Raw genomic sequence first — 22423 nt, 5'->3', positions numbered from 1 at the left:
CAAACCCCAGTACGCCCCACCACCCTCTCTTCCCCACATCTGACACTCAGACGGCGCTGAAGGGCCAGAGGGGAGCGTGTGGAGCGGCACTGTAAATGGCTCCAGTAACGGCTCTCCGGCCCCCCTCCCGCCATCTTCTTCCCCGCCGCCATTTTCTTTTCCCTCCACGACTTTAGCTGGGACGCAAACCTTCTCACAATTTGTTCCCCCACCCTGTCCCTCCCCGCACCTTTGTCCGTTGCCCGCCTTCTCGCTCGGTCGTCCTGCAACCGAGTGGGTGCTGGGGAGCGGTGCCTGGCGCCCGGACCCACTAACCCCTTTGGGCACGGCTCCTGCTGGTCCTTTGTTAGAGGGTTGGGAAGGGACATTCCTGGGCGGTTCCAAGCCTCAGGCCGCAGCAAAGCACATGCCGCCTGCCACGCACCCCTGCAGTCTTTTGCTTTCTCCAGCATGGCCCAGAGGGAGCCTAATGCCGGCAGAAGACCGGAGAGAGCCTCTTTGTTCCCAACACAGGCTCTCTGGAATAGTTCCTCTGCTGTTTGTTCGAGGGCCCCCTTACTCACACAGTGAGAAGGAGCGGCCGCTATACCTGTCCGCACCATCCAACGGAAGAGCGGGTCCAGGTCCTTCTTATGCACAGGGCTCTCCACCTGCTGCCCCACGCCTTTCAGCATACTCACCACTTGCTCCATCAAAGCCATATCGAGCAGCTGAAACAGAGACGCCTTACTGCGCGCCTCCCTCACCAATGCAGGCCTGCCTTATCACGTCGGGGTCACCAATTGTCACCTCTCGATCGGCAGCACGGCTTAGGCGCCTGTCCGTCTGCGCAACTCCCTACGCAGGTACACAAGAGACGGACACATGGTGTCTAGCTCTGAATGCCAATTTACTGCTGCATCACAAAGCCTTATATACCCCCCGCTACTCGTACACCCGACCGCCCCCTGACCCTGTGATCCCTAGGTCCGCCCCCTGGTGCTCGCAGGCACCTCCCACCCGCCTGGCCCTGTATCCCGCAGTCAGCATCGCCGCCACCACTTGCTCCTTGTTGCAGCCACCTTCTGCCCTGCACTCCAAGAGGTGGGGGAGCTTGTTGAGGGAGGTGGTCAAGCGGGGGACACTGGCAACATCGGGGACAGCGTCCTCAGCATTCCCCAGCCCCGCTGCCCCGACTCACTCCTTGAGGCAGCTGCCCTCCGCCACGTACTCAGAGAGGTCGAGGAGCTCAGCGAGGGCCTCAGCAGTCAAGCTGGCGACATTGGCAGTCAAGGCGGTGTCCTGGCCGTCCCCTCGCTGCGTCTCAACAGCTTGGTCCTGGGGGCAGTCGCCAACCACCACGTCCCCCGAGAAGTTGTGGTGCTCAGGAAGGAAAGCAGTGCTGGCGAGGCTGTTGGGGAAAAGCAGGACGTGAGGGACGGTGCCCTGGCTGTCCCCCAGCCCTGCCAGTGCCACTTGCTCCTGTGGGCAGCTGCACTCAGCCACATACTTGGAGAGGTCGGGGAGCTCCTTGAGGAAGGCGGTAAAGTCGGGGACATGAGGGATGGTGTCCTTGCTGTCCCCCAGGCCTGCCAGCACCACTCCTTCTTGATGGCAGCCGCCCTCCGCCCCGTGCTGGGAGAGGTCGGGGAGCTCGTGGAGGAAAGCGGCCAAGCTGGGGCTGTCGGGGACACTGGGGCCAGTGTCCTCAGTGTGCGCAGCGTGGGGTCGGCTGAGCGTGTTGTTGCTGGTGGCGTGCGCTGGCTGCTCCAGAAAGGGCTGGGTGAGAGCGGCTGGCCCCTTCTCGGGCACATGAGCAGGCTTGCCCGGAACTTCCAGCGTGCTCAGTGCTGCAGGAAAAGCAAACACAGCCGAGCCAGCCGCGGGGCGATGCAAGCTTTCCTCAGCCTGGCCACCCGCCTGCAGGCTCCGTCACCCCGCAAAGCTCACCCTGGGGCTTTGCTATGGTTCTGCCAGTGGGCAGAGCGAGGACAGGCTGGCGTGGGCTGGCGGCAGGGACGCTGTTCTTGGTGGTCTCCCCGTCCTCGCTGGAGGCCTGTGATGGCTTCTGGGTGCTGCCGGGCAGGGTGCGGAGCGCAGGGGGGCCCTGCACCCAATGCTGAGCTGCAGGGCGGCAGGGTGGCGGGGGCCCGTGGCAGGCAGCGATATGCAGCGGGCAGGAGCCTGTGGGGTAGAGGGGCTCCCCCTGCACCACAGCCCACAGCCCCAGCCCCGTCGGCTGGTGGGACACCAGTGTCCCCCTCACCACCTGCTGTTCCCAGCCATGGGCACGGGGACAGGAAGCAGGCATGGAGGGGAGCTGCACCACGGGAGGGAGCTGCCAGCTTTCGGGGAGCTGCTGCAACTTCCCCGCGGCCCCCAGGGGCCCTGGCACCCCGTGCCAGATGCTGGCCTGTGGCACCTGGTAGGTGACGGGGTGGACCTGGGCAGGCTTACAGGACCCCGGCAGCTCTGGAACAGAGGGCAGCACACAGGCGGGGACCGGCGGCGGCACGCCCGGAACCATGAAGCTCACACCGGGCACCTTGGGCGGCATCGACAGCTGGAGAGGGAGCTTCTCTGTGGGGGAAGCAAAGCGGGGCGATGGGGTGAGCTGTTGGCAGCTGGGTCCGACAGGGGGTTACCTGGAGGGCAGGAGCCCCAGGAGGAGCTGGAGCCTGCTGCTGTACCTGCCCTGGCAGCTGGTCAGAGTCAGGTTTCTGGGGGACAACCAGCCTGCGTCCCCATGGCGAACACTGCGCCAGCACCTGCTTCAGCCAGCCTTGCCAGGGTTTGACTTTTCCTACCACAGCAACTTCCCAGCTCAAGGATTTCCTGTCCCGCTGATGATTTCCTGTCCCCAGTGCTCATTTCCCATCCCCACAATGGATTCCCAACCCAGCCATGACTTCTCAGCCCTGTCACGGTTTCCTACTCCAACAGTCTCCCATCCCCACCATTTCCCACCCCAAGGGTGATTTTTGCGGGGAGGTGAATTTTCTGTCCAAGGGGAAGGGATGGGGCCAGCACCCGTGGCCTGGCCATGCCCACCTTTGTGTGCTGCTCCCTCCTGCCCTGGCAGTGGGGATGGGGCTGGTTTTGGCACTTTTGAGGTTTTGTGACCCTGTCCCTCTCTGCCCCAGTGGGGCAACTGCTGTTCACAGCTGTGGTGGAACTGGTGCCGGTACTGTGCGGACACGATGGGAGCTGTCACAAAAATGCGACAGCTGGCCCGTGCCATCCAAGCAGAGAGGCTGGGGCGCAAAGTACGGCATCACAAGAGGAATTCTTGCAGTTGTGCATCTGAATGCGCGCCCACACTCTGCTTGTTCTGCAAAGCAACTCCAATTCTGTGGCATCGTCAGCTGATTCTTTCTTGATCCAGGCATCCCTGGAGTCGCTCTTGCTGCAGTTCCCTGTCTCTGCTGCCAGAGAAGGGCTCAGGCACCTGGGAGTTGTCCTTGTCTCTCTTCTGGTAGAGACCTGAAGCAGCTTGCCCCCAGAACAGACCTTCTTGTGCAGAGAAAGCCCTAAAAATGTAGAGCAAGTGCTTGGACCCTCTTGGACCCAGAGAATGAATTGTCTGGCTCCTCTGAGAACCTCGTGCTGCAAACATTTCTGAACCTAACAAGGATGTGTATCCTGAAGGATTGTTTGTCCTGGCCAGAGTAACAGGGTTGCTTAAAACTGGGACCCTCATGCAAACAAGTAGAGGAAGTTGTCGGTCCTTGGTTTTTACTTTTTTGGGCAGGTGAGTGTCTGCGTTCCTTCTTGTCCTCATCTCCCTGACCTTTACCGGTTTTCCATAAAATATGTCAGAATATAGATGTGGAGAGCTGACTGACCCTGCTCTCTTCTTGCTGTCTGAATCCCATCCTGACCTCCTGAGGCGTTTATTTAGCAGGCTGGAACAGTCTCATGGCCTAGCTGCAGCTCCCCGGCCATGCCTTGACCTGCAGCCGTTCCTCTCACAGAAATCCTTCACAACAGGCAGGCAGACGCCTCTCAGGGTCTCTTCACATCTCATTCCCATCTCATCTCCTCTCCGCTCCTTGCAGCCGGGCCGGGCCGAGTCAGGCCCAGACGCCGCCCGACGGGAGGCCAGAGGGTGAGGGGTGCAGGGCTCGTGCCTCCGCCTCCCTGCCCCCGCTCAGCTCCTTCACATCTTCTCTTCTCTTTTTTTTTTTTTCTTTTTCCCCTTCTTAAATACGTTATCGCAGAGGCGTTATCACGGAACATTCTGGTACCAATTGGCTAGGCCCTGGCCAGCAGCAGGTCCGCCCTAGGCCCGGCCGAGTCCACTGGACAAGGGGGAAACTTCTAGAAGCTTCTTAGAGCAGCTGCCAGCGTAGTCCCCCCTCACTAAACAAAACCAGAACAGAACGTGGCACAGCACGGGAAGAGAGAATTTGCTCAATTCCTGCTCAGGCAGAGAGAGAGCTGAGTTGCTTTGTGCTCAGTGGTTTGGCTTGGCTTTCAACACCAACTATGGACACTCAAAAACGGGGAAGCAGGCTAGCATCATAGGATCTATCCAAATTCAAATAAGGTTTATCATCACCAGCGGGCAGTGTCTAAGTTGACTGGAAGGACTGAAGAAGTCCGTTTTTAAGGTCTGTAGCAGCAAAACGCAGACATCCACATTTTCCCTTTCCTTTCTAACCTGCCATTCCCGATGTTTTAGGCGCTGTTTTTGTACGGTTATATTGGGAACACAAACATTTCATAGAACTGTTTGTGAGTTTGAATACAATTCTGAGCATTGCCATTTCCCTGTCATTCAGTAAAACCACATTCAAGGCTATTTCCACCAAAAGCAACCTGACAGTCCTTCTCACAGGCCCTTCCAACCCAGCCCCTCATGTCAAAGACCTTTGAATGAGACTTCCAAACTCCTTGCACCAACAGCCAATGCGGACAGTCTAGAGCATCTCTAAAATCAGCTTCACTGAACACTGCCTGCAGTGTAAAGACTTCCCCAACAAAGACCTTCCAGCTGGAAGGAAATTCAGGTATCTGAGCAGTATTTCTTGCGTCATCTCCTACGTCTGTGTCCTGGTTTCAGCAGGGATGGAGTTAATTTTCGTCTCAGTAGCTGGTGTGCTTCGGATTTCATCTGTGAAGACTGTTGGCAAAAACACTCTGATGATAGGAGCTGTTGTGAAGGAGACCACGGACACTGTCTGGCTTGCCAAGTCTCGTTAAAGTCTCGTTAACGTGCAGATGTGGGAAGCTGGGCAGAAGACAGACAGAATAACTGGCCCAAGCTGGCCAAAGAGAGTATTCCATGCCATGAACGTCATCCTCAGCATAGAAGTGGGGGTTGCCCATGGGAGGGGGCATCCATTTGGGCATTCCATTCTGGCATGCACCCTTGGCATCCATCTTCTTTCCATCTCTCTTGCTTGCTGGCATCGTTCCCTCTCCCTTGCTGGCTTGCTCTCCCCCTTTGCTTGCTGCTCGGTGTCCTTTCGTGATCGCTGCTCGGGACGGGCTGTGTTGGTCATTCGGACATCGGGTGGTGAGAAATCCTACACTGTCCATTTTGTATATTTTGTAGATATTAATACCCTTATATTCTGTTATCCTTGTAGTTTTTAGTATTTCAGTAAACTGTTTTTATCTCAACCCACAAGTCTTCCTTTCTTCCCAGCTTCTGTCCCCCATCCCACTGGGCAGGGGGAGGGTGAGTGAGAAGCTGTGTGGTGACTTGGGCTAAACCACCACACTCTAGGACACAGAAGGGTTTCCCCCAGCTCCCGAATCTGGAGCTCGCTTCCAAAGCAGAAAGGCAATGAAAAAAACACTTGGCATGAATAATTGCAATCAAAATTCGTTAGCAAGCAGTCTCAAGATAGATCAGAAAGCCGAGCCACAGCCCATCAGCTGGAACCCTTGTCAGTGCAGCAGAGCCAACCCTGAGGAAAAAGGCACACAGCTTCTTCTGAAGAATACCAATCCGTGACGGCAAGCGCTGAGAATGAAAACGTTTGGGTAAGGATTAATAACAGGCTAGCAGATAAAAGTCCAGTGTGTGACAGGCTTGTCCTACCAGAGTGGCTGTCACGGCCAGGAGAAACTGCAGATCCTCCAGACAAAGCCCTTGCTGTTCAAGGAGCTTACAGCCACCGCACAAGGGGACCTGGATTGTCACACACGGTGACAAGGCCAAGGGAGCTGCGTGCAGGCCTCCCACGCGCGGCTTGGACCACGTTTGCAACTGAAGTCTCTCTCTGAACCAGGAAACAGCAACGGTAAAGACCGTCCAAGAAGGTGGGAACCCAGCACCACTCCCGCTGAACAGGTTGTTCCCGTGCCCCTGTAGCTGTCGCTCACCAAGGACGGACCCTCACGGCAAGACGAGGGAGCCGTGGCTCCGGAGAATGAACTCTCAAACCTCCCCAGACTTCTCCCTCCTCTGCCTCACACGTTTGTTCCATGTTTGGTACAGAAACCCAGAAACAGAAACATGTAAAACCTGCACTCATTTGCCGGCCAAATGAAAATATGCAATGGCCAGGCAAAACAACATCCCTTCATCTACTCAGAAAAATACAGATATCCTTCAAAACAAAAGCGCACTTGGATGAGCTGCACAGCAAAAGCTGTTCGATCCTGGGAATTTCCAGACACGCAAACAGGAACACACCCGTGTGCACAAGAAAGGCGGCACACAACTGGTGAACTGCTTGTTGGGGTGGCTGTGCCCCAAAGCCTTTTCTAAAGGACTGTTAGCAAGGAACGGCTGGCACACCCCGTCAGCTGCGTGTTCTGTTGGCCTCTCCTGGCTGGTGGAAAGGGTTCCTGCGCTTGAATGTCTCCTGAAGGTCCTGCTGGGTATAAGCGTCTACAGCCACCGGCTCATTCTGTTAGCAAATTTCATTCTTAAGAGCTGAAGCCAGCTCTGCTCCCATCAGGAGTCACAAGAGAGGGCTCGATGGCAATCCAAACTCTTGCCTAACGAGTGAGCACTGAACAGCCGCGGGCTGAGCGCAGCGCTGGCAGAAACGGCTCCGTTTGATCCTTCTGTCAGTGCCTGAAGGGCACAAAGAACTGGAACTCGGGAGATCAGCAGGGCATTTGTGGGGATAGTTGCACAAATGAGATGGGAAAACCATTACCAGCCTTTGGCAAGGAAATTTGATCTCAGTCTTCACTCAGTAACGTGCTAAAAACCCCTGAAGAGACCGACACGCAAAGGCTACAAGTGATGTTGAGAGGCTGTGTTTTCAACTGGGAAAAGGGGGCAAGTGCTGACAAACAAACCCATTTCATACCACCCAGAACGGTAAGGCAAGGCACCCAGGATTGGCCCCGCTTCACCATGAAGGACTAACATGCTGAAAAGCAACCATAGATCAACGAGATCTCAAAAGACAGTTTTTCGGGATGGTCACAGGAAGCAATAGGGCTCTGGGGCTTCCGCTACCAGTCAACCCTTGCTGCCAGGGAGTCAAGGACTTGGTGTTATTCTGCATCCCAGCGCACCCAGCTCAGCTGCCAGAAATCAAGGTGTGTTTTTCTTTGCTCTGATTTTCTACATGGGCAATATTAATCTCTGGCCGCTAAGTCCCAAATTGTTTCTCTATTAGAATGCAACTCTGCAACATACTCTACTTTTACAACCACTAATTTGATGGATCCAGCTTAAATTAAGATGAATAGACACCAATGAGAACTCTTTTAATAGACTATGGGTGAGGGGCAGCTTTGTCCAGGGACCTCCCAAGGGGGCACAGGTCACTGGGGAGGGGGGAGGCCCCTGAGGTGGTAGACCCAGGAGATGCCTGCCCCTCCCCGGGCAGGAGAGCAGCACCTTGCTGGTGAAAGGGGCCTCGTCAGCGTACAGGCCGCCCTCCAAGGAGATGGTGATGGAGGCGGTCTTCCTGGCACGCCAGCTCTCAGGGCCCCTGATGGTGAAGGCCAGGTGCTCCACTGGGTCTGGAAAGGCCAGGGGCTGCGGGAAGAGGTTTTTGAAGGGGACGGAGGTAGTGGTGCCGCCGGCTGTGATGGTGAGGGGTCCCTGTGCCTTGAGCAGGAGGATGAGGCCGAAGAGGGATACGCTGGACTCCCCACCAAGCCGGATAGAGAGCTGCAGCCCGGCCCTGGCTCTGCACACTTGGTGGGGCTTGGAGGTCACCTCCATGCTCTTCTCTGACCTCCTCTGGCTGGCACGGGCCATGCTGATGGTTTTCGCTCACTGGAAGTTGGCCCAGTTGTTCTGCAGAGGAGAGAGAAGAGACAGTGGAGGGGCTGATCACCAAAGCAGAGCCAGCAGCTCGGGAAGGAACCGCTGGTCCCCTGCCATCATGCTGGCTGGGGTCCCTTTCCCTTGCCCATCACCCACCTGTACCCTCCCACCCCTCACACCACAGCCCTGGGGAGTGCTCGTGATGAATGGCCATAGGGGCTGCTGCCCAAACGTGCCCAGCAGGGACAACCCCGCACCCAAACGCTGGGGGACCTCAGCGCCCAGCTCTGGCAGCAGTGGAGAAGTGCTTTGGTTGCCCATCTGCAAAGGCACTGCCATGCACCCGCATTACTTTGTTTCGGGGGCACCCCCTGACCTTGAGAAACGCTGGTGCTCAGAGCAGGCTCGCAGGCCTCTGCGGAGATCTTGATGTTTTCGGTCTGAACGACCCCCAAGATGTCTTCTGCATCTGAAACCTGAGGTGACAAGAAACAAGCACTGCTTAGCCCCTTCTCCTTCATTCTTTTGCTAGACAATATCTGAGTCCTTGTCTCTACAGGCTGCTTCCCCCATGGCCTCCCCTGCGTGACAAGCGCTGTGAGCACACAAGCTTTCCTAACCTGTTCATCTCCCGGGCTGACCCAGCGGGGTTCTGCCGCAGTAAGAAACCCTGTCAGCCCAACTCTTCTCTCCGCCAGCAGCCGCGTGGCTGCTAAAGCACCCTGGGAAGCAAAGGGATCTTAAAGCCACCACAGGCGTGAGGTGTCCCAGAGCAGGGGGCATCGACAACCAACCCTCTCCTCTTCAATCACCCAGCGTCCTCACTGAAATGCATCCCCGAAACCATGGGGAACAGCCTCCCAGGGCGAGAGTTTGTCGCTCTCTGTCAAGAGCCCCAGACAGAGGCCAGGACGGGTGCAGCGAGCATGCCAAAGTCTGGACAACCCAAGGACAGCGTTCAACCTGGCACAGCAGCAAGGTGGTTGTAGCGCGGGCTCAGGGCGCAGCCTCATAACCCAGCCGTAAGCCCTGCAGAGGCAGCGGCTGGTTTTCTGGGGTGACGTGGATGCCCGGGGATGCAGCGCGTGTGCTGGCAAACCCAGCTGGAGGCAGCAGAAGCTGGGGTCGTAGCACCCCTGTCCCTGTCAGGCCCATCTCTTCCTGACTCCCCAATATACTTGCCCCATGGAGCTCAGCTACCAGGGCACCCGAGCAGTCACTTCGTCCCCAAGAGCCCCTTGCTGCTAAGGGCACGGCCCCCCAGCAGTGCAGGAAGGAAAGAATCTCTGGAAGCTCATCCTTTTGCCCTCTTTGCAGGGTACCCTTCAAGCAGCCTCCATCCCTAAGAGCACAGGGCTGATCACTCTGCCCTGCTCTGCCAGGGAGGGCACAGTCCCCCTCACCTCCAGCTGGATCGTCTTCAGAATGCTGAGAGCCTTTGTGGCCTTGAAACGCAGCTGCACAGCAAACTCCGTGTGGGGACCCACGATGCCGCTGTCTTCTGACACCGAGAAGTCCTCGCCCAGGTCTTCCAGCCCAATGAGCCGCCAGGCCACGGGCAGCGGTGTGCGGTTTTGCAGGGCCAGGGTCTCATTGTCCTTCCTGCAGACAAAAAGAGACACTCAGCACCAGCTGCTTGATGGGCATGTTAGTCTTGCAGTTGAATGGAACTTGGAGCAGCCCTGGCTGACAGCTCTTGTCCCCGGCGAGGGGCTGTGGGGTGACTGACCTGGGCAGAAGCAGCGTGTTGAACGACAGCTCCTTGGGGCTGACCCCCAGCTCCACCTGCACCCCCTGGCAGCACAGGCGGAAGACCACCGGCTCTGGGTTCCCCTGAACGCAGCAGATGAGCTTGTCTTCCACCAGGCCGGCTGAAGTGGGGTACGCCCAAACGCTCAGCTCCTAGCCCCGTCCCCGCAAGAACAAACACACAAGAGCATTCAGTCAGCAAGAGAAACAGCTCCTGGGCACTGCCACCGCTGCCTGTCCTACCTGCCTGTCTCCTACCTGCTTCTCGTTCGGTTGCAGCCTCATGCTGGGAGGCTCTAAAAGGAACGTGCTCTCCTGGAGATCGCGCTCAAAGGAGAAATGCACCTCTGCTTCCAAGGGGCTGACGTTCAGGATGGTTATCTTCTCGCAGTTGCTGGGATAGCGCAGCTCCTTGTACCTGTCCACAAAAGGGGAAAAGGCTGCAGAGGAGATGCCAGGACCACAGTCTTGATCACATCTTGAGGAAAGCACCGTGTCCGGGCAGCGGCAGGCTGCACTGGAAGACCATGTTCCCACGAGCAGGCTAAGAAAAAGGATCACTTTGGGGCACATTGCACGGAATATGGGTTCATCCTTGCGTTGCTTTGATGTCTGCCCTTATACTTGGTGCCTCCATGCCAGAGGTGTGACGATGCAGTCACGCACTCAAAGAGCGTTTTACAAAATCTAAGTGGAAAGGCACCTGGAAAAATAACAGTATGCCAGGCACATGGCTTCTTCCGCCTTCTGTGTGAGCATCAGCTGCTAACTCAGGGCTGGGAGCACGTACCCGTCTCTTGGCTTCCCACACAGCAGCGGTCCAAAGTGGAAAACACCCGTGTCCATGACATACTTCTTGGAGATGATGTCCTCATCCTCCTTGCTCTCCCTCTGGTGGGGAAACACCAGCCTGGGGAGAGAAACAGGGAATGAGGAGCTGTGAGATGCTCCTAGGTAGGAAACCTGGTCAGAAAGCCATAACCCTTCTGGGTGGCTGAGGTACCAGGACTGGTTCCCAGCTCCAAGCACGGGAAGATGCTGGGCTGCTCAGGCAGCACGCTGTGCCCAAGCCAGAAGGTCACAGGGGTACAAGGGGCAGCCCTGGCTCTGAGTTCAGGGGGAGCCATGCGTGAGGGCTCCCACGCGCCAGCCTTACCGCGGGTCCTGGCTGATGGCGGGATACAGGCAGGTGCCCCTGCAGGGCAGCTGGTACAGATGCTTTGTCCCCAGGATCTCAAAATGCAGCGTCTGCTCAAACTGGCCCGGTTCCGTGGAGCTGAAGTGGACCTTCAGTTGCACCTCACCGTGGGCAGGCACTATCCACCGACAGCTGCTCAGCCTGGCAATTAAAAAGGAGATTTCAAACACTGGGAAGAAGCAAATGAGGAACGGAGGGTTGTGGACTTGCCATGCCATGGAGGCACCGGCCGAGGGTGCCTGCAGAGCTGGAGATGAGGGACCTTGTCTGGCGAGATGGCTGCGAAGCAGAGGGGTCACCTCCTGCCTCACAGCTCGCCTGACAGGTCTCCCTGGGGATGGAACCGTGTCCACATCACTTTGGTCCAACCTGGGAGGACATGTGGGTGCTCCTGTGTCCGGCCTCTGGAGATCTCTGCTGCCCCGGCTGGAGCTGCGCTTCTTCCTCAGAGTCTTCGGGCTACCCACAGCTTTCTCCTTCCTCGACCGCCCCCTTGTTGGAGTGACCTGTTTCTTGGAGGTCTTAACAGCAAGGGGAGAGAGAGAAGAGAGAGAGAGGTCAGACCTGCCTGGAGACATCCCACCCTGGAAAGAAAGCTGTGGCTCTTTTCTCTCATGATAAAGAACCATCCTATTTCTCAGCAGAGAGACAGCACAGCTGTCTCTTTTGGACAGACAGAAGGGATGCCTGCAGACACGTGGCCCCGTCATGATTTGACCGCCCTTCCACAGTGATTCTTTTCCATCTCGCCTGCCCCCCGTGCCCCCATGCAGCCTGGCCCCTGCCCTGAAACCTTCACTGCGGGCACAGCGGGGGCATCCACGACACTTACAGTCGCTGCCTGTTCTCCTTCCGCAACAGCACCTTCTGGCACAACAAGCTGGAAGTGCTGGAGGGCTTCTCCTGCTGCAGGGGCCGTTCGCTTCTCCGGGTAGCGGATCACGGAGTACAAAGCAGGAGGGGGAATGGGAGGCCCAGAGGGACCCAGTCCCAGCTCATCCAAGATCTAAAGCAGAAGAGAAAACTCTCTTTATACTCCCGTCACCTTCAACCTCCCACTTCCTTAAAGGCACTGAGCTTTTGGCAATGGGGTTTTTAAAATTATTATTTATAGGGAGTACAGTGCTTTTTTACGCCCAGTGGGGTGGGCAGGCTCCAGAGCAGTGCCAGGACCTACAGCTGAGACCTAGAGAGAAATCTCTCCTCTGAGTGACTCAGCTGAAGGCAACACTGACCGTGAGCTGCCCTGCCCTGGAACCATCTGGAATGATTTCCACACTGGGAAACTGAACGGACAGGATGCTTGAAGAGAGAGCACTCCCGCTTTGCACCCGTCTGAGGGATGGTGAGAACCTCTCCAGCCACGGGGCTGCTCCGGAGCCGTTGTGGAACAGTGGCCTGGACAAGGCTCTGTGCCCTTGTCCGTGGGACGCAATGCACCAGGGCAGAGCATGGCAGGCTCAGCACCTGAGCTTCACAGGGCTTTACCTGCTCTGCCACTGGCAGCTTGCTGCTCTCCAGGATCTTCCTGGTCACATCTTCTGAGCCCAGTGCTTCGATGGTCAAGCAGGGCACCCTGCCACGCTGGCCTCTGCATGACCCTTCTGCACCTTCCCCTTCCAGCTCAGATAACGCGGAGTCCTCAAGAGCCTCCAGATTTTTTAGCCGCTCCTTCTTCGTGCGCTTCTTCTCCATGCGCTCTTTCTTGGAGCAATCCTTCTCCAGGCGCTCTTTCTTCACACCCTCTTTCTCCAGGCGCTCTTTCTTGGTGCTCTCCTTCTCCATGCGCTCTTTCTTCACAGACTCCTCCAGGCGCTCTTTCTTCCTGCACTCCTTTTCCAGTGTCACCTGATGCTCTTTCCCTCTGTTTTGCTGGCTCCTGTGGCTCAAGGTAGGCTGGCGCCGGGCTTCTGCTTTGTGCCGCACCTCCGCTTGGTTCAGAGGGGACAGCAGGATACCCTGAACCCTGTCCCAGAATGACAAGATATGCGCCACATACTTCTGCGATGCCTCATAGATCTTAAACCTCAGGGCCAAGTTCTCGCTGTCACTCAGAGCCCCCTGTTCTGCGTCTGAGTGTTGCACACGCACGGCTGGGCAGGCATCCATCAGGGAAACCTTGCTCTGCTTTCTCTTCTCTTCCTTGTCACTCCCAACAGCGCCTGAGTGCTTCTTTACAGATCCTCTCTTGTCTACCCCTTTGGTGGCATCCAACTGGTTGCTGGTGGAAATGCTGGTGTTGCTGGCGGATGCGTTCGTGTTCTGGGCAGGAGGAGCAGGAAAAAGCAGTGAGCATTTCAAAGCACCAACTCAGATGCTGCAGGGCAGTGATGATCTTTGCAACAGCACCCCAAGCCTCGCCTGAGACCTGTGCTGGGTGCTCCACAAATCCCAATCCAGAACACAGCTGGTACCCAGGGTAGCTCAACTGAAACCAAACTCCCCAGTGCCAGACTGATGGGGAGTCCTGCCCACCAGATGAAAAGTAGAAAAGCTTCTCCGAACCAAACCGGGAAATTAAAACACCTCCGTACTCCTGTGCAGTCCTCTGGGCTCCATTCTGGTGTGCTGAGCGTCCCTGTGCCTGGCTGACCCTTGAGGAAGTCTGGTTGAATACCTAAGGCCTGGCGGGATCTCCTGCCAGGCATGTAGCAAAAGACACCCCATCCCAGACGGATCATGGCCCAGAGGTGTAAGTCATGTGCAGAGTGGGGAGAAATGCTGGACTAAAACTATCTAGGGCTTCACAGTGAATGTCTGGAGTTATGTGAAGCCAAGACTCAAAGGCAGCATGATCCCACAAATGCAGCTCCCCAGCAAACCCATGGGAAAACATCCCTGGCCAAGCAGCAGCATGAGCAAACACCGGCTCTTGTTTCCCAGCACAACCCCACGTGTTACTCACTCAGGCCCATTCCTGGGCCCAGCGCCGCGTGTGGCTGCTGGCTTCTCGGGGAATGGTACAGCTCCGTGGGAAGAAGCTCCCCAGGGCTTTTACTCATCTCTACAAACACAGCCACCCACCTGTCTGACTCCAGGCTGCATTTTCTTCCCTGAAGCGTTAACTTGGTCTTTTCCAAGCTCGCTCCTACTCCTCTTGGAATTCTCCAGCTCTTGTTCCTCCTTCAGGGGTTCCAGCTCCTGACGGTGCTTTTCGTCAGGCTGCTCCATCGCCCTTCAGGAAGCCAAACAGAAAACAGCCCTGTGAGTCACCACCAGAAATGTGGGCTCGCTGCAATCCCAGCTGGCCCTGCACGCCATTCATTGACCCTGAGGCCAGACAGAACTCTTAGGCCATCGCCATGGACTTCCCTCAACCTGGGGAGCCTGGGAACATCCAAAGGGCGGCAAGGTGAGAGGGGTCCTCCAGGGCCAGCCAAATCTAGGCTTTGCTGTCCTAAAGTCTAAATTGTGCTGCTTCTCCAATCAGGTCCACCTGGACCCCTCCAGCACACTGCCAAGGACGGATCCACCATCTCTGCGCACTGATGCCAGAAGCCCTCTCTTGCTCTCCCAGTTTCAACCAGCTCACAAATCACTAACGCCTCCTTATCCCTGCGCCAACACCTACGAGGCTTATCCAGCCCTTCTCCCTGGGCATAGCCTGCTCCTTACTGAGGACACTCACATCAGTCAGAAAGCAAAGGTAACTCCCCTCCTGCAAAACAGGCTCTCATCAACCAGGCTTCCTGCTGGAACCCAGCCGTCACCACGGGAAACTTGTGCCGTCTCTCCTGGAAATCAAGATTGGAAGCAGCCCTAGCCATCTCCTCCCAGAGCAACAAACTGGGGCCTGTGCTGACAGAAAAGCTGAAATGCATGCTCACTTGAAGCAGATCCCCCTCCCAGTTTGACACTTCCCCTGTGCATCCTCCTGGACAGGGCTGCTTTGCTGGATCACAGCTTCTCCCAGGCTCCCCTGCTGCTGCAGGCGAAGGGGAGCCGAAGAGACACCAGCTTCTATGGCTGGCGGCGCTCAGTCAGGAAAACCCTGGGAGATCAGCGTTGCACGGGCTTCACCTACAGCAGGACTGCTCTCTACACCAAGGCAGCACAGCTGCACCTCACACCAGCCCACACCACAGCCCCTCTGGTTTGGTGAGGAAGAGGGATGAAGAAGATGGCCATCCACAGCATTAACTCAGAGACACTTGTGGGTGCAGCGGCAAGGCAAGCACAGAGCCCAGCTGCCTGCAGCCAGCGTCTATGCCAGAGGGCTCACTGCTGAATCGGAGAGAAGATGTTCTCTTCTCTCCCAGCGCAAAGTCCCTCCCCTGTCGGGAGCCAGGGAGGTGGAACTGGCCATCCTTGTGCGGCTTGGAATAGACACTTTTGGCGTTTGCTCTGAAAGCCCTCTTAGCTCAACCAAGGTCTCTGGAGCAGGGAAGGCCCTGAGGGACACTATCCTGGGGAGTTGTCCATGGAAGGCTTACAGACCTCCTCCTCCTCTCACGCCGGGCTTGTAGGAGCCTCTGATTAAATTGAGTTTTCTGTTCCTCCATGAGGGCATCGTACTCCTCCTCATCCATCTCCCAGAGACGTGCTTCCTCCCTCCTGGCAGCTTCTTCCCGCTCCCGTTCTTCAGCACAGACCAGAGGTGAAACCATTAGCCACTGCAAGTTCTGGAGGAGCTGCAAGGATTCACAGCTCTGTCCCGACCCAGCCTATCATCCTGCCAGGCCATCCTGGGGAGCTCATATCCCTGCTCCAGCGTTCAGAGAATCCCCCAAACTGTCGCCTGTACCTTGCCTGGCTCACGTGCACCAGCACTGTGGACAGCTGGAGGGTGGGTAGTTACTGAGCCACAACAGCTTGCACTTGTGCCCAAGCTTTAATGGCAGAGACCAAGGGGAATCTTACAGCCTCAGCTCTGCTGTGTTTAAGCAACTGTGAGCTGAGTGCTGGCTACACTGAGGCAAAAGGCGGAAGGATTCATAAAACTGTTTCTTACAAGCTCTGCTGGTGACACAGATACACACGGGTAAGGTTGAGGGCTTGAGAGAAGATTGGAAAGGCGCGGAGATGAAGATTCTTACCTTCCTGCTCTTTCGCGGCTGTCTCCCTGGCTTTCAAAGAAGCATAATCCCGGAAGAGGTTCACAAAATAGATGTGAGGCCGATTTCCCACAGCTTTGAGCAGGCAGAGGAGCGCAGATGCCGTGCTGCATGCAAAGCAGGTCTCCAGGCCATCAAACACCACTCCCTGGAAGCAGTCGCTCAGCTGTGAGTCAAGTGGCAAAGGAAGAGAAAGTCAGCGATGGCACGCGCTGGGCTCTCAGCTACTCAGTCAGCCCAAACGGCAAAGGGCAGCGCGTCGTCGTTCCAAGAGCATCGGCTCAGACAAGCTCTGATCTTTCCCTGCGCTCTGCCAGCTTCTAGCATCTGCAGCTTGACCCAGGCGTGCCTGCACGCAGCCCAGGACTTCTCCAACAGCAGATACAGATCCCCTCCTCTGCAAACTGTACCTCACCGCCTGTCTCTCTGTAGCAGGAACGTATCATTTGCCCCCACCCCACGTACCTGCAGCCTTTCCGAGAGGATGGCCACCAGCAAGTCCTCAGGCAGCACGCAGCTCATCACGCCCAGCTCTCCCGCTGCGCTGTCACTGATGCTCAGCCATCGCTGCGCAGGAACGCAGGGAAGGGCTGAGCTGAGCTCAGAACTCAATGAGCCCTGCAACATTGAACACCACGAGAGAAATAAACCACCTTGGAACCCCCTGAACATTTCCAGCTGCTGGGCTTGCAGCTCAGGTCTCTCGCTCGCAAGACAATAGACCCAAAGGGCAGGCCAGCAGCTCCAGGGGACAACCCTGGGGGTCACATCCCTTGGCCACAAGAGACCCAAGCTTGCAAGCCCCTGGCACAGCGTCCCACAGCTTTGCTCACCACCTGCAGCCACTTTGCCAACAAACCATGCACTCAGTCGAGTTTTTCTGGCAGAACACAGGTTTTTGTTCCCACCCCACGCCATCCCCAACCTGCCCAGCTGCCTCTCTGCACTATCGTTCCCCACACCAGGCTCTGGGTGACACAGAGCCCCGCCACGGTAAGCAGCCCCTGCACTTTTAACAAGGCCTGTAGCGACAGGAAAACACGTAACGGTTTTACACTCAAAGAGGGGACATTCAAACTAGACAGAAGGAAGACATTTTTCATGATGAGAGCGCTGGAACATCGGAACAGGTTGTCCAGAGAGGTGGTGGATGCCCCATCCCTGGAATCATTCAAGGCCAGGTTGGACGGGGCTCTGAGCAACCTGATGTGGTTGGAGATGTCCCTGCTCCCTGCAGGGGGTTGGGCTGGGTGGCCTTTAAAGGTCCCCTCCGCCCAAACCCCTCTAAGATTCTATGATTCTCAAAGGCAACAGAAAGGTGCCATGCACTAAGCTGTGCCGATCACGCTTCACCCGGGAGCCTGTCAGGTCCATTACATGCTGTTTCTGGGACAGGCGCTCCTTTTTCTTTGTCTTGGCCGCTGCAGAGCTTTGGGAACCGACAGACTGCAGGCTGACTTTGTTGGCAGAGGGCGACTGGCTCCTGTCTGGGCTGCGCTTGCCACGGGCCCGGAACTGCCGGCGGCGGGAGGCATCTGCGTTTTGACCTGTGGAGGGGACAAACGGCTCAGTGGGGCTGGCGACGGGCGCTGTGGGGAGCAAGCAGGCACCTCGCACCTCCATGAGCACAGCCTTGTGCCCTGGTAGGGACACAGCACTTGTCCCCCAGCCTGCCTGGCACTGGCAGCACTGCTCCCAGAAGCAGCTCCCTCCCTGCTTCTCTTATTAGCACGAGAAAGCACACCACCTGAAACTAGATTGGAAAGCTAGAGAGCTTTTAATTCACAGCCCCGTGTCCGTCCCAACAAACGTGCACACAAGTAACACCTTTTCCACAGTCACTCGCCCTATGGATCAAGCCAAGGATTTGTCCTCCAGGACTATTGTTTCTGTACCTTGCCCCCATCCTACATTCTCAGATAGAGACCGTAACACGCAGCCCTGCCCCAGCTGCATCACCCATCTCTGCTGGAGCTAAATCCTCCACATGGGATAACCCCACCGGGGACCCAGGCCCTTCTTCCTTTCACCAGCTCCCAACCCAGCCAAGTTCAAAGCTGAGCAACGCAAAACTGCCCCCACCACAGACAGGGTCTGGCCTCACCCTGCAGAGCTTGGGGCACCAGCTGCCCAATAAAGTTTCCTTAAAGTCTCCGGTCTCACAACGGAGAACAGCACAACTGGCACGAGCTGCCTAACCTGACAGCCTGTATAGGAACATCTCTGGAGAAAAGAGCTCATCTGCAGCATCTCTCTCATCTGAAACTGCCCCAGAAGGTGATCCTTCCCTTCCTCTCATGTTTGTGAAGCCACACTCAAAGTCAGTCGTCTAATGCTTCATGAGCCACTTTAGAGACCTTTTTCCTTCTTAAAGTGGGCAGCAGTTCTGCCTGACGGCCCTGAGGAGCAAGCTGGATTCAGCTTTGAGGAAACAGGAGAACTCTCAGTAAGACACAAACAAGTGTGCTTCACTGCTCCTAGAAAAAGGAACCGGTGCCAAGAAGCTCAGGAGCAGGAAAAGTGCCCCTGCCGGATCCCGGAAAATAGAGAATTTTTTTAATACCCAGAGATGTTTGAAGAAACGGCTTTGCATTTCTACACGCTGCAGCCATGTTCCCCAAGAGACCCAAGGGCTGTCAAGCTGCTTCTCTGGAGCAAGGGAGGTGGATGGTCATGGTGGGTTTCTGAAGCGCTGCTGGGGGTCCAGCGTTTCTCCTTACCCGCACGCTCTGTCTCCTTGCGGCTCTTCTGCTCGATGGCAGCCCTGATGCACAGCTCCTGGGCACACAGCCCTGCTGAGCTGCTCCTCTTCGAGATGGCTTCCTCCACCACGGCATCGATGGACAAGCAGGCAGCGCCATAGTATTTGGACAGCGCGACCGCTGCCGTGGTCTTGCCTTGAGAGAGAGGAAGACTGCTTGGTGACACTTGCACATGAGGCATTGTCAGGGACAGGCTCTGGAAATGCCCCAAAAAGTATTTCACATTTTCAAGGGCAGGGGGAAAGCACGTGCCCCTTAAGGAGAGACCATGAGGGAGGCAGCCTGAGCATGGTTAGAAATGTGGATCATCTCCACCTCATCTTCAGCTGAGGACTTTGTCCCTTGTGGTGACCTCGACCCTGGGCCAGAACACTGCTTCCAGCCCTGTCCCACCACCACTCAGACTATTATTCGCTAGCCTGTGCTGCTCGCTGCTGTCTCAGGCAACCTCTGGGCACACTTTGAGGGTCAGTGTGGGCTAGGGACTGCTCCCACGAGGCAACATGGACCCGAGGCAATGTGGTCCCACAAAGCAACAGGAACATGGCCACACTGCTTGCGGGAACGAGAGCCCAGCTCCTAGCAGGGACACAAGATGAGCCACACCACCTGCACCAGCTAGGCGAAGGCCTGAGGCTGCTTCATGTACCAGCAGAGCTGTGGCTCACCTTGCTTCACTTCACTTGGTCAACCAAGCACCGTGGTCCACCAGGAGATATATGTCTCTCCTGCTGCCCCCCATCCTGGCAGCCACGGCCTGCCGCTCACGTACCTGTCAGGGGTGCCCCATGGACGATGACGACGATCCCTCTCCGGTTTCGGGCTGCGCGCCCTTCTGCAGAGAGATCGATGCCAAGGTGGCGGGCAATGGCCTTAGTGACAGGGCTGTTGTCCAGTTCTCCCGCTGCCTCCTTGCTGCTGGCGGTGCTTTGCTGATGCTCTCCTGTGCAGAAGCAGGTAGAAAAGTCGGTCTCCTGCCTACCTGTCATCCTGATCATCCTCCCATCCCCTCAGGTCCTGGGAGAGGAGACTGCTGAAACCAACATCACACCCAAGATCTCACCATGCCCTTCCTTTAGACTTGTGCAGATCAGGGTCTGCCCTAGATGCTGGTGAAGGTGCCTCTTCAGGGTACAGGAAATGGGGTGGCAGAATGGGGTGGCAGAAAGAGAACAAAGCAAGCAGCCAGCAATGCCTGAAAGGCCTGGGCCAAATCTTTCATGAACTGTCGTCATGGGAGATTGGTCTCAGGTCCTGCTGAGTAAGGGGACACAGGCAGAACCAGGCATCTTACTCAGTCCCAAGGCAGATCGCAAGCTGAGGATCAAGCCATTATCCAAAAGCCGGATGCTTGAGGAATATTACTAGCAGGACATCTGGCCGGGCTCTGAATTCACCAGAACAGCATTTACAAAGAGTTCCCACCTTTGACCTCAGGAGGTCACCAAAAGACAACTCAGCTTGCAATGCCACGTAGGACAGCGAGCGCCCTGCCCTGCCCTGCCTAGCAAAGGGAACAGCATCATCCTGATCCCAGCAGCTCCTGGGGGCAAACATGCTCATGTGGCAAAGCTGGGGAAAACCTCCCTGGCCTCTCCCTTGTCCCTGCCCCAGACTCCTCCCGGGATCCTGCAGACTTCCCAGAGAAGAGCGCATTCCGGGCCTACAGGAGTGAAGGTGGCCCCAGGCTGCAGGGAAGTGATGGAGCTGACACTCAAGTCCTCCACTGAGACCCCTTTGCCACAACGGACATAAACCAGGTGACGAGCTTAGGGTTGTTATCTGTCCCGCATCTTTTCTCAACGCCTTCCTCCTCCTCTTCTCCACATTCAGCTTTAGAGTCCACCTTGTTGGACTGGCTTTCATCAAAAATGGAGGAGGGAACGACCGAGCTGTGGGATGAGATGGTGTGAATGATCCCAGCAGAGTGCTTCCCTCCTTGAGCTGACAGAGACCGGACACTTTCAAAGTTTGCTCAGCAGGAAGGACACAGGGAGGGAAGAAGAGAGTGAACATGCTCAGGCATCTGCTCTTTGCCATTTGACACTTTGCACAGCCACATGCAAAAGACACAAAATTGCCCAAGGAGGGAGACTCCCAAGGCACAGGGAAGTCTGTCCAGGCTCTGGCTGCCCTCAGGGGAATTTTGAGCTTGTGCTTTTGTTGCTGGGAAGAAACAAATCGGACATAGCCAGTGGTATTAGACCTGGTCCGACTGTCTGAAGAACTCATCCCATCCTACTCTTTGTGGATGAGGGACACAAGGGGACATCCTGACTACTGCCCCAGTCCACGGCAGGCAGATACGAGCTTGCTTTGGCTGCACTCAGGGCTGGCAGAGGATGCGTGTTACAAGCCACAGATTTCCACCTGGAAATTCCTCCACCAAGCTAGGGAATGGGAAGCTGCTAAAAGCATGGGCTTTCCATGGACAACGAGGTCATGGGGAGCTCAGGGTGTGTGGGCTGAGCTCCCTGCTGTGGCCACACTCAGGAGAGCCAATGCCAATCCCTCACCGTTGTCCTGGCCTGCTGCTTCCCCAGTCCTGGACTGTGCCTGCTCCTCTTCCAGCCTCTTCTGGTCCTCATAGTACTCCAGCACCTCTGGGGGCAGCTTCTCACCCGGGGCACGTGGTGGCAGCAACAAGGTATTGTGGCGATCGTAATCCTTCAGCGTCCGCAGGATCTGTGTGCATAGGGAAAAAAAAACGTAGGTGGGATGTGATTCTTGACCTTCATCACACGAATAGACTCCCCAGCCAACCCATCTTCTCCCTCATTCCTTCCTCCCAACGGCACGGACTATCCAAGCCCCTACACACCTGCCAGCAGAGGTGGCCAACCCTGAAATGCCACCAGGCTTTGCCCTGGGGACTGCCTCCACCTCCCTGGCACGAGCCTGGGAAGGCTGGAGCGCTAGGAAGTGACGGGAGTGTGCCCATGGGACCAGACCTTCCCTCTCACCTGCTCCTCAGCAAGGTACTGCTGGTCGAACTCCAGGGAGTAAAACTCGATGGGGAAATCGCACGGGTTCTTCACCACCACTGTCCCCTCTGCCCCGCGGCTGCACGGCAGCGATGGTCCCAGCTCCAGCACCGAGGGGCTGAACTCCAGCTGTGGCTGCAGCCCATGCCCCGACATCCGCAGCTCGAGCTGCTGGCTGCTCTGGCAAATGTTAATCTTCACCTTGCTTCTGTAGGATTTCTGCAAAGAGAGAAGCACAGAAAGCTCCTCCATGAAGCCCCAGGTGACAGGGCCTCCCATTCAAGCCTTCCCCAAGGTCAGACTGCCTGGGAACATGCAGACAGGCTGGGCCAGGGCCATGGGGACTGCTGGCAGCACAGCACTGCAGGTGACTGTCCTGCCGTGCCCAGGAGGGTGTCTGGCGGCTGTTTTGTCTGCTGGTACCAGCAGCGGGATTAGCCTCGATGGGCCCTTCCAGCGTTATCCCCTGTGAGCACGCCACGTGCTCTGCACCAGGGCAATGCAGC

At 56.7% G+C, this 22423-nt stretch overlaps 1 protein-coding gene across 1 annotated transcript in view; it reads right to left on the bottom strand.

The window, feature by feature from the left end:
• Positions 1-8176: 8176 nt before the first annotated feature.
• LOC147600336 (axonemal central pair apparatus protein HYDIN-like) overlaps positions 8177-22423 on the bottom strand; it is a 32238-nt gene continuing 17991 nt past the window's right edge. The window contains exons 17-37 of the mRNA XM_086751225.1: positions 21897-22136; positions 21450-21618; positions 20722-20907; positions 19706-19882; positions 18892-19068; positions 17525-17718; positions 16637-16789; positions 16154-16337; positions 15555-15696; positions 14142-14292; positions 12966-13379; positions 12606-12833; positions 11911-12123; positions 11436-11638; positions 11076-11258; positions 10710-10829; positions 10178-10337; positions 9896-10072; positions 9574-9768; positions 8539-8646; positions 8177-8200 (exon numbers count right to left, since the gene is read on the bottom strand). Coding sequence (XP_086607351.1) covers positions 8177-8200; positions 8539-8646; positions 9574-9768; positions 9896-10072; positions 10178-10337; positions 10710-10829; positions 11076-11258; positions 11436-11638; positions 11911-12123; positions 12606-12833; positions 12966-13379; positions 14142-14292; positions 15555-15696; positions 16154-16337; positions 16637-16789; positions 17525-17718; positions 18892-19068; positions 19706-19882; positions 20722-20907; positions 21450-21618; positions 21897-22136 — 3798 coding nt within the window. The remainder of the gene's footprint in view (positions 8201-8538; positions 8647-9573; positions 9769-9895; positions 10073-10177; positions 10338-10709; positions 10830-11075; positions 11259-11435; positions 11639-11910; positions 12124-12605; positions 12834-12965; positions 13380-14141; positions 14293-15554; positions 15697-16153; positions 16338-16636; positions 16790-17524; positions 17719-18891; positions 19069-19705; positions 19883-20721; positions 20908-21449; positions 21619-21896; positions 22137-22423) is intronic.

Source organism: Chlamydotis macqueenii, chromosome 6 (assembly GCF_036417535.1).
Source record: "Chlamydotis macqueenii isolate bChlMac1 chromosome 6, bChlMac1.mat, whole genome shotgun sequence".
NCBI classification, from domain to species: Eukaryota; Metazoa; Chordata; class Aves; order Otidiformes; family Otididae; genus Chlamydotis; species Chlamydotis macqueenii.
The sequence above is the reverse complement of the archived record's forward strand: the minus strand, read 5'-3'. Positions and strand labels throughout refer to the sequence as shown.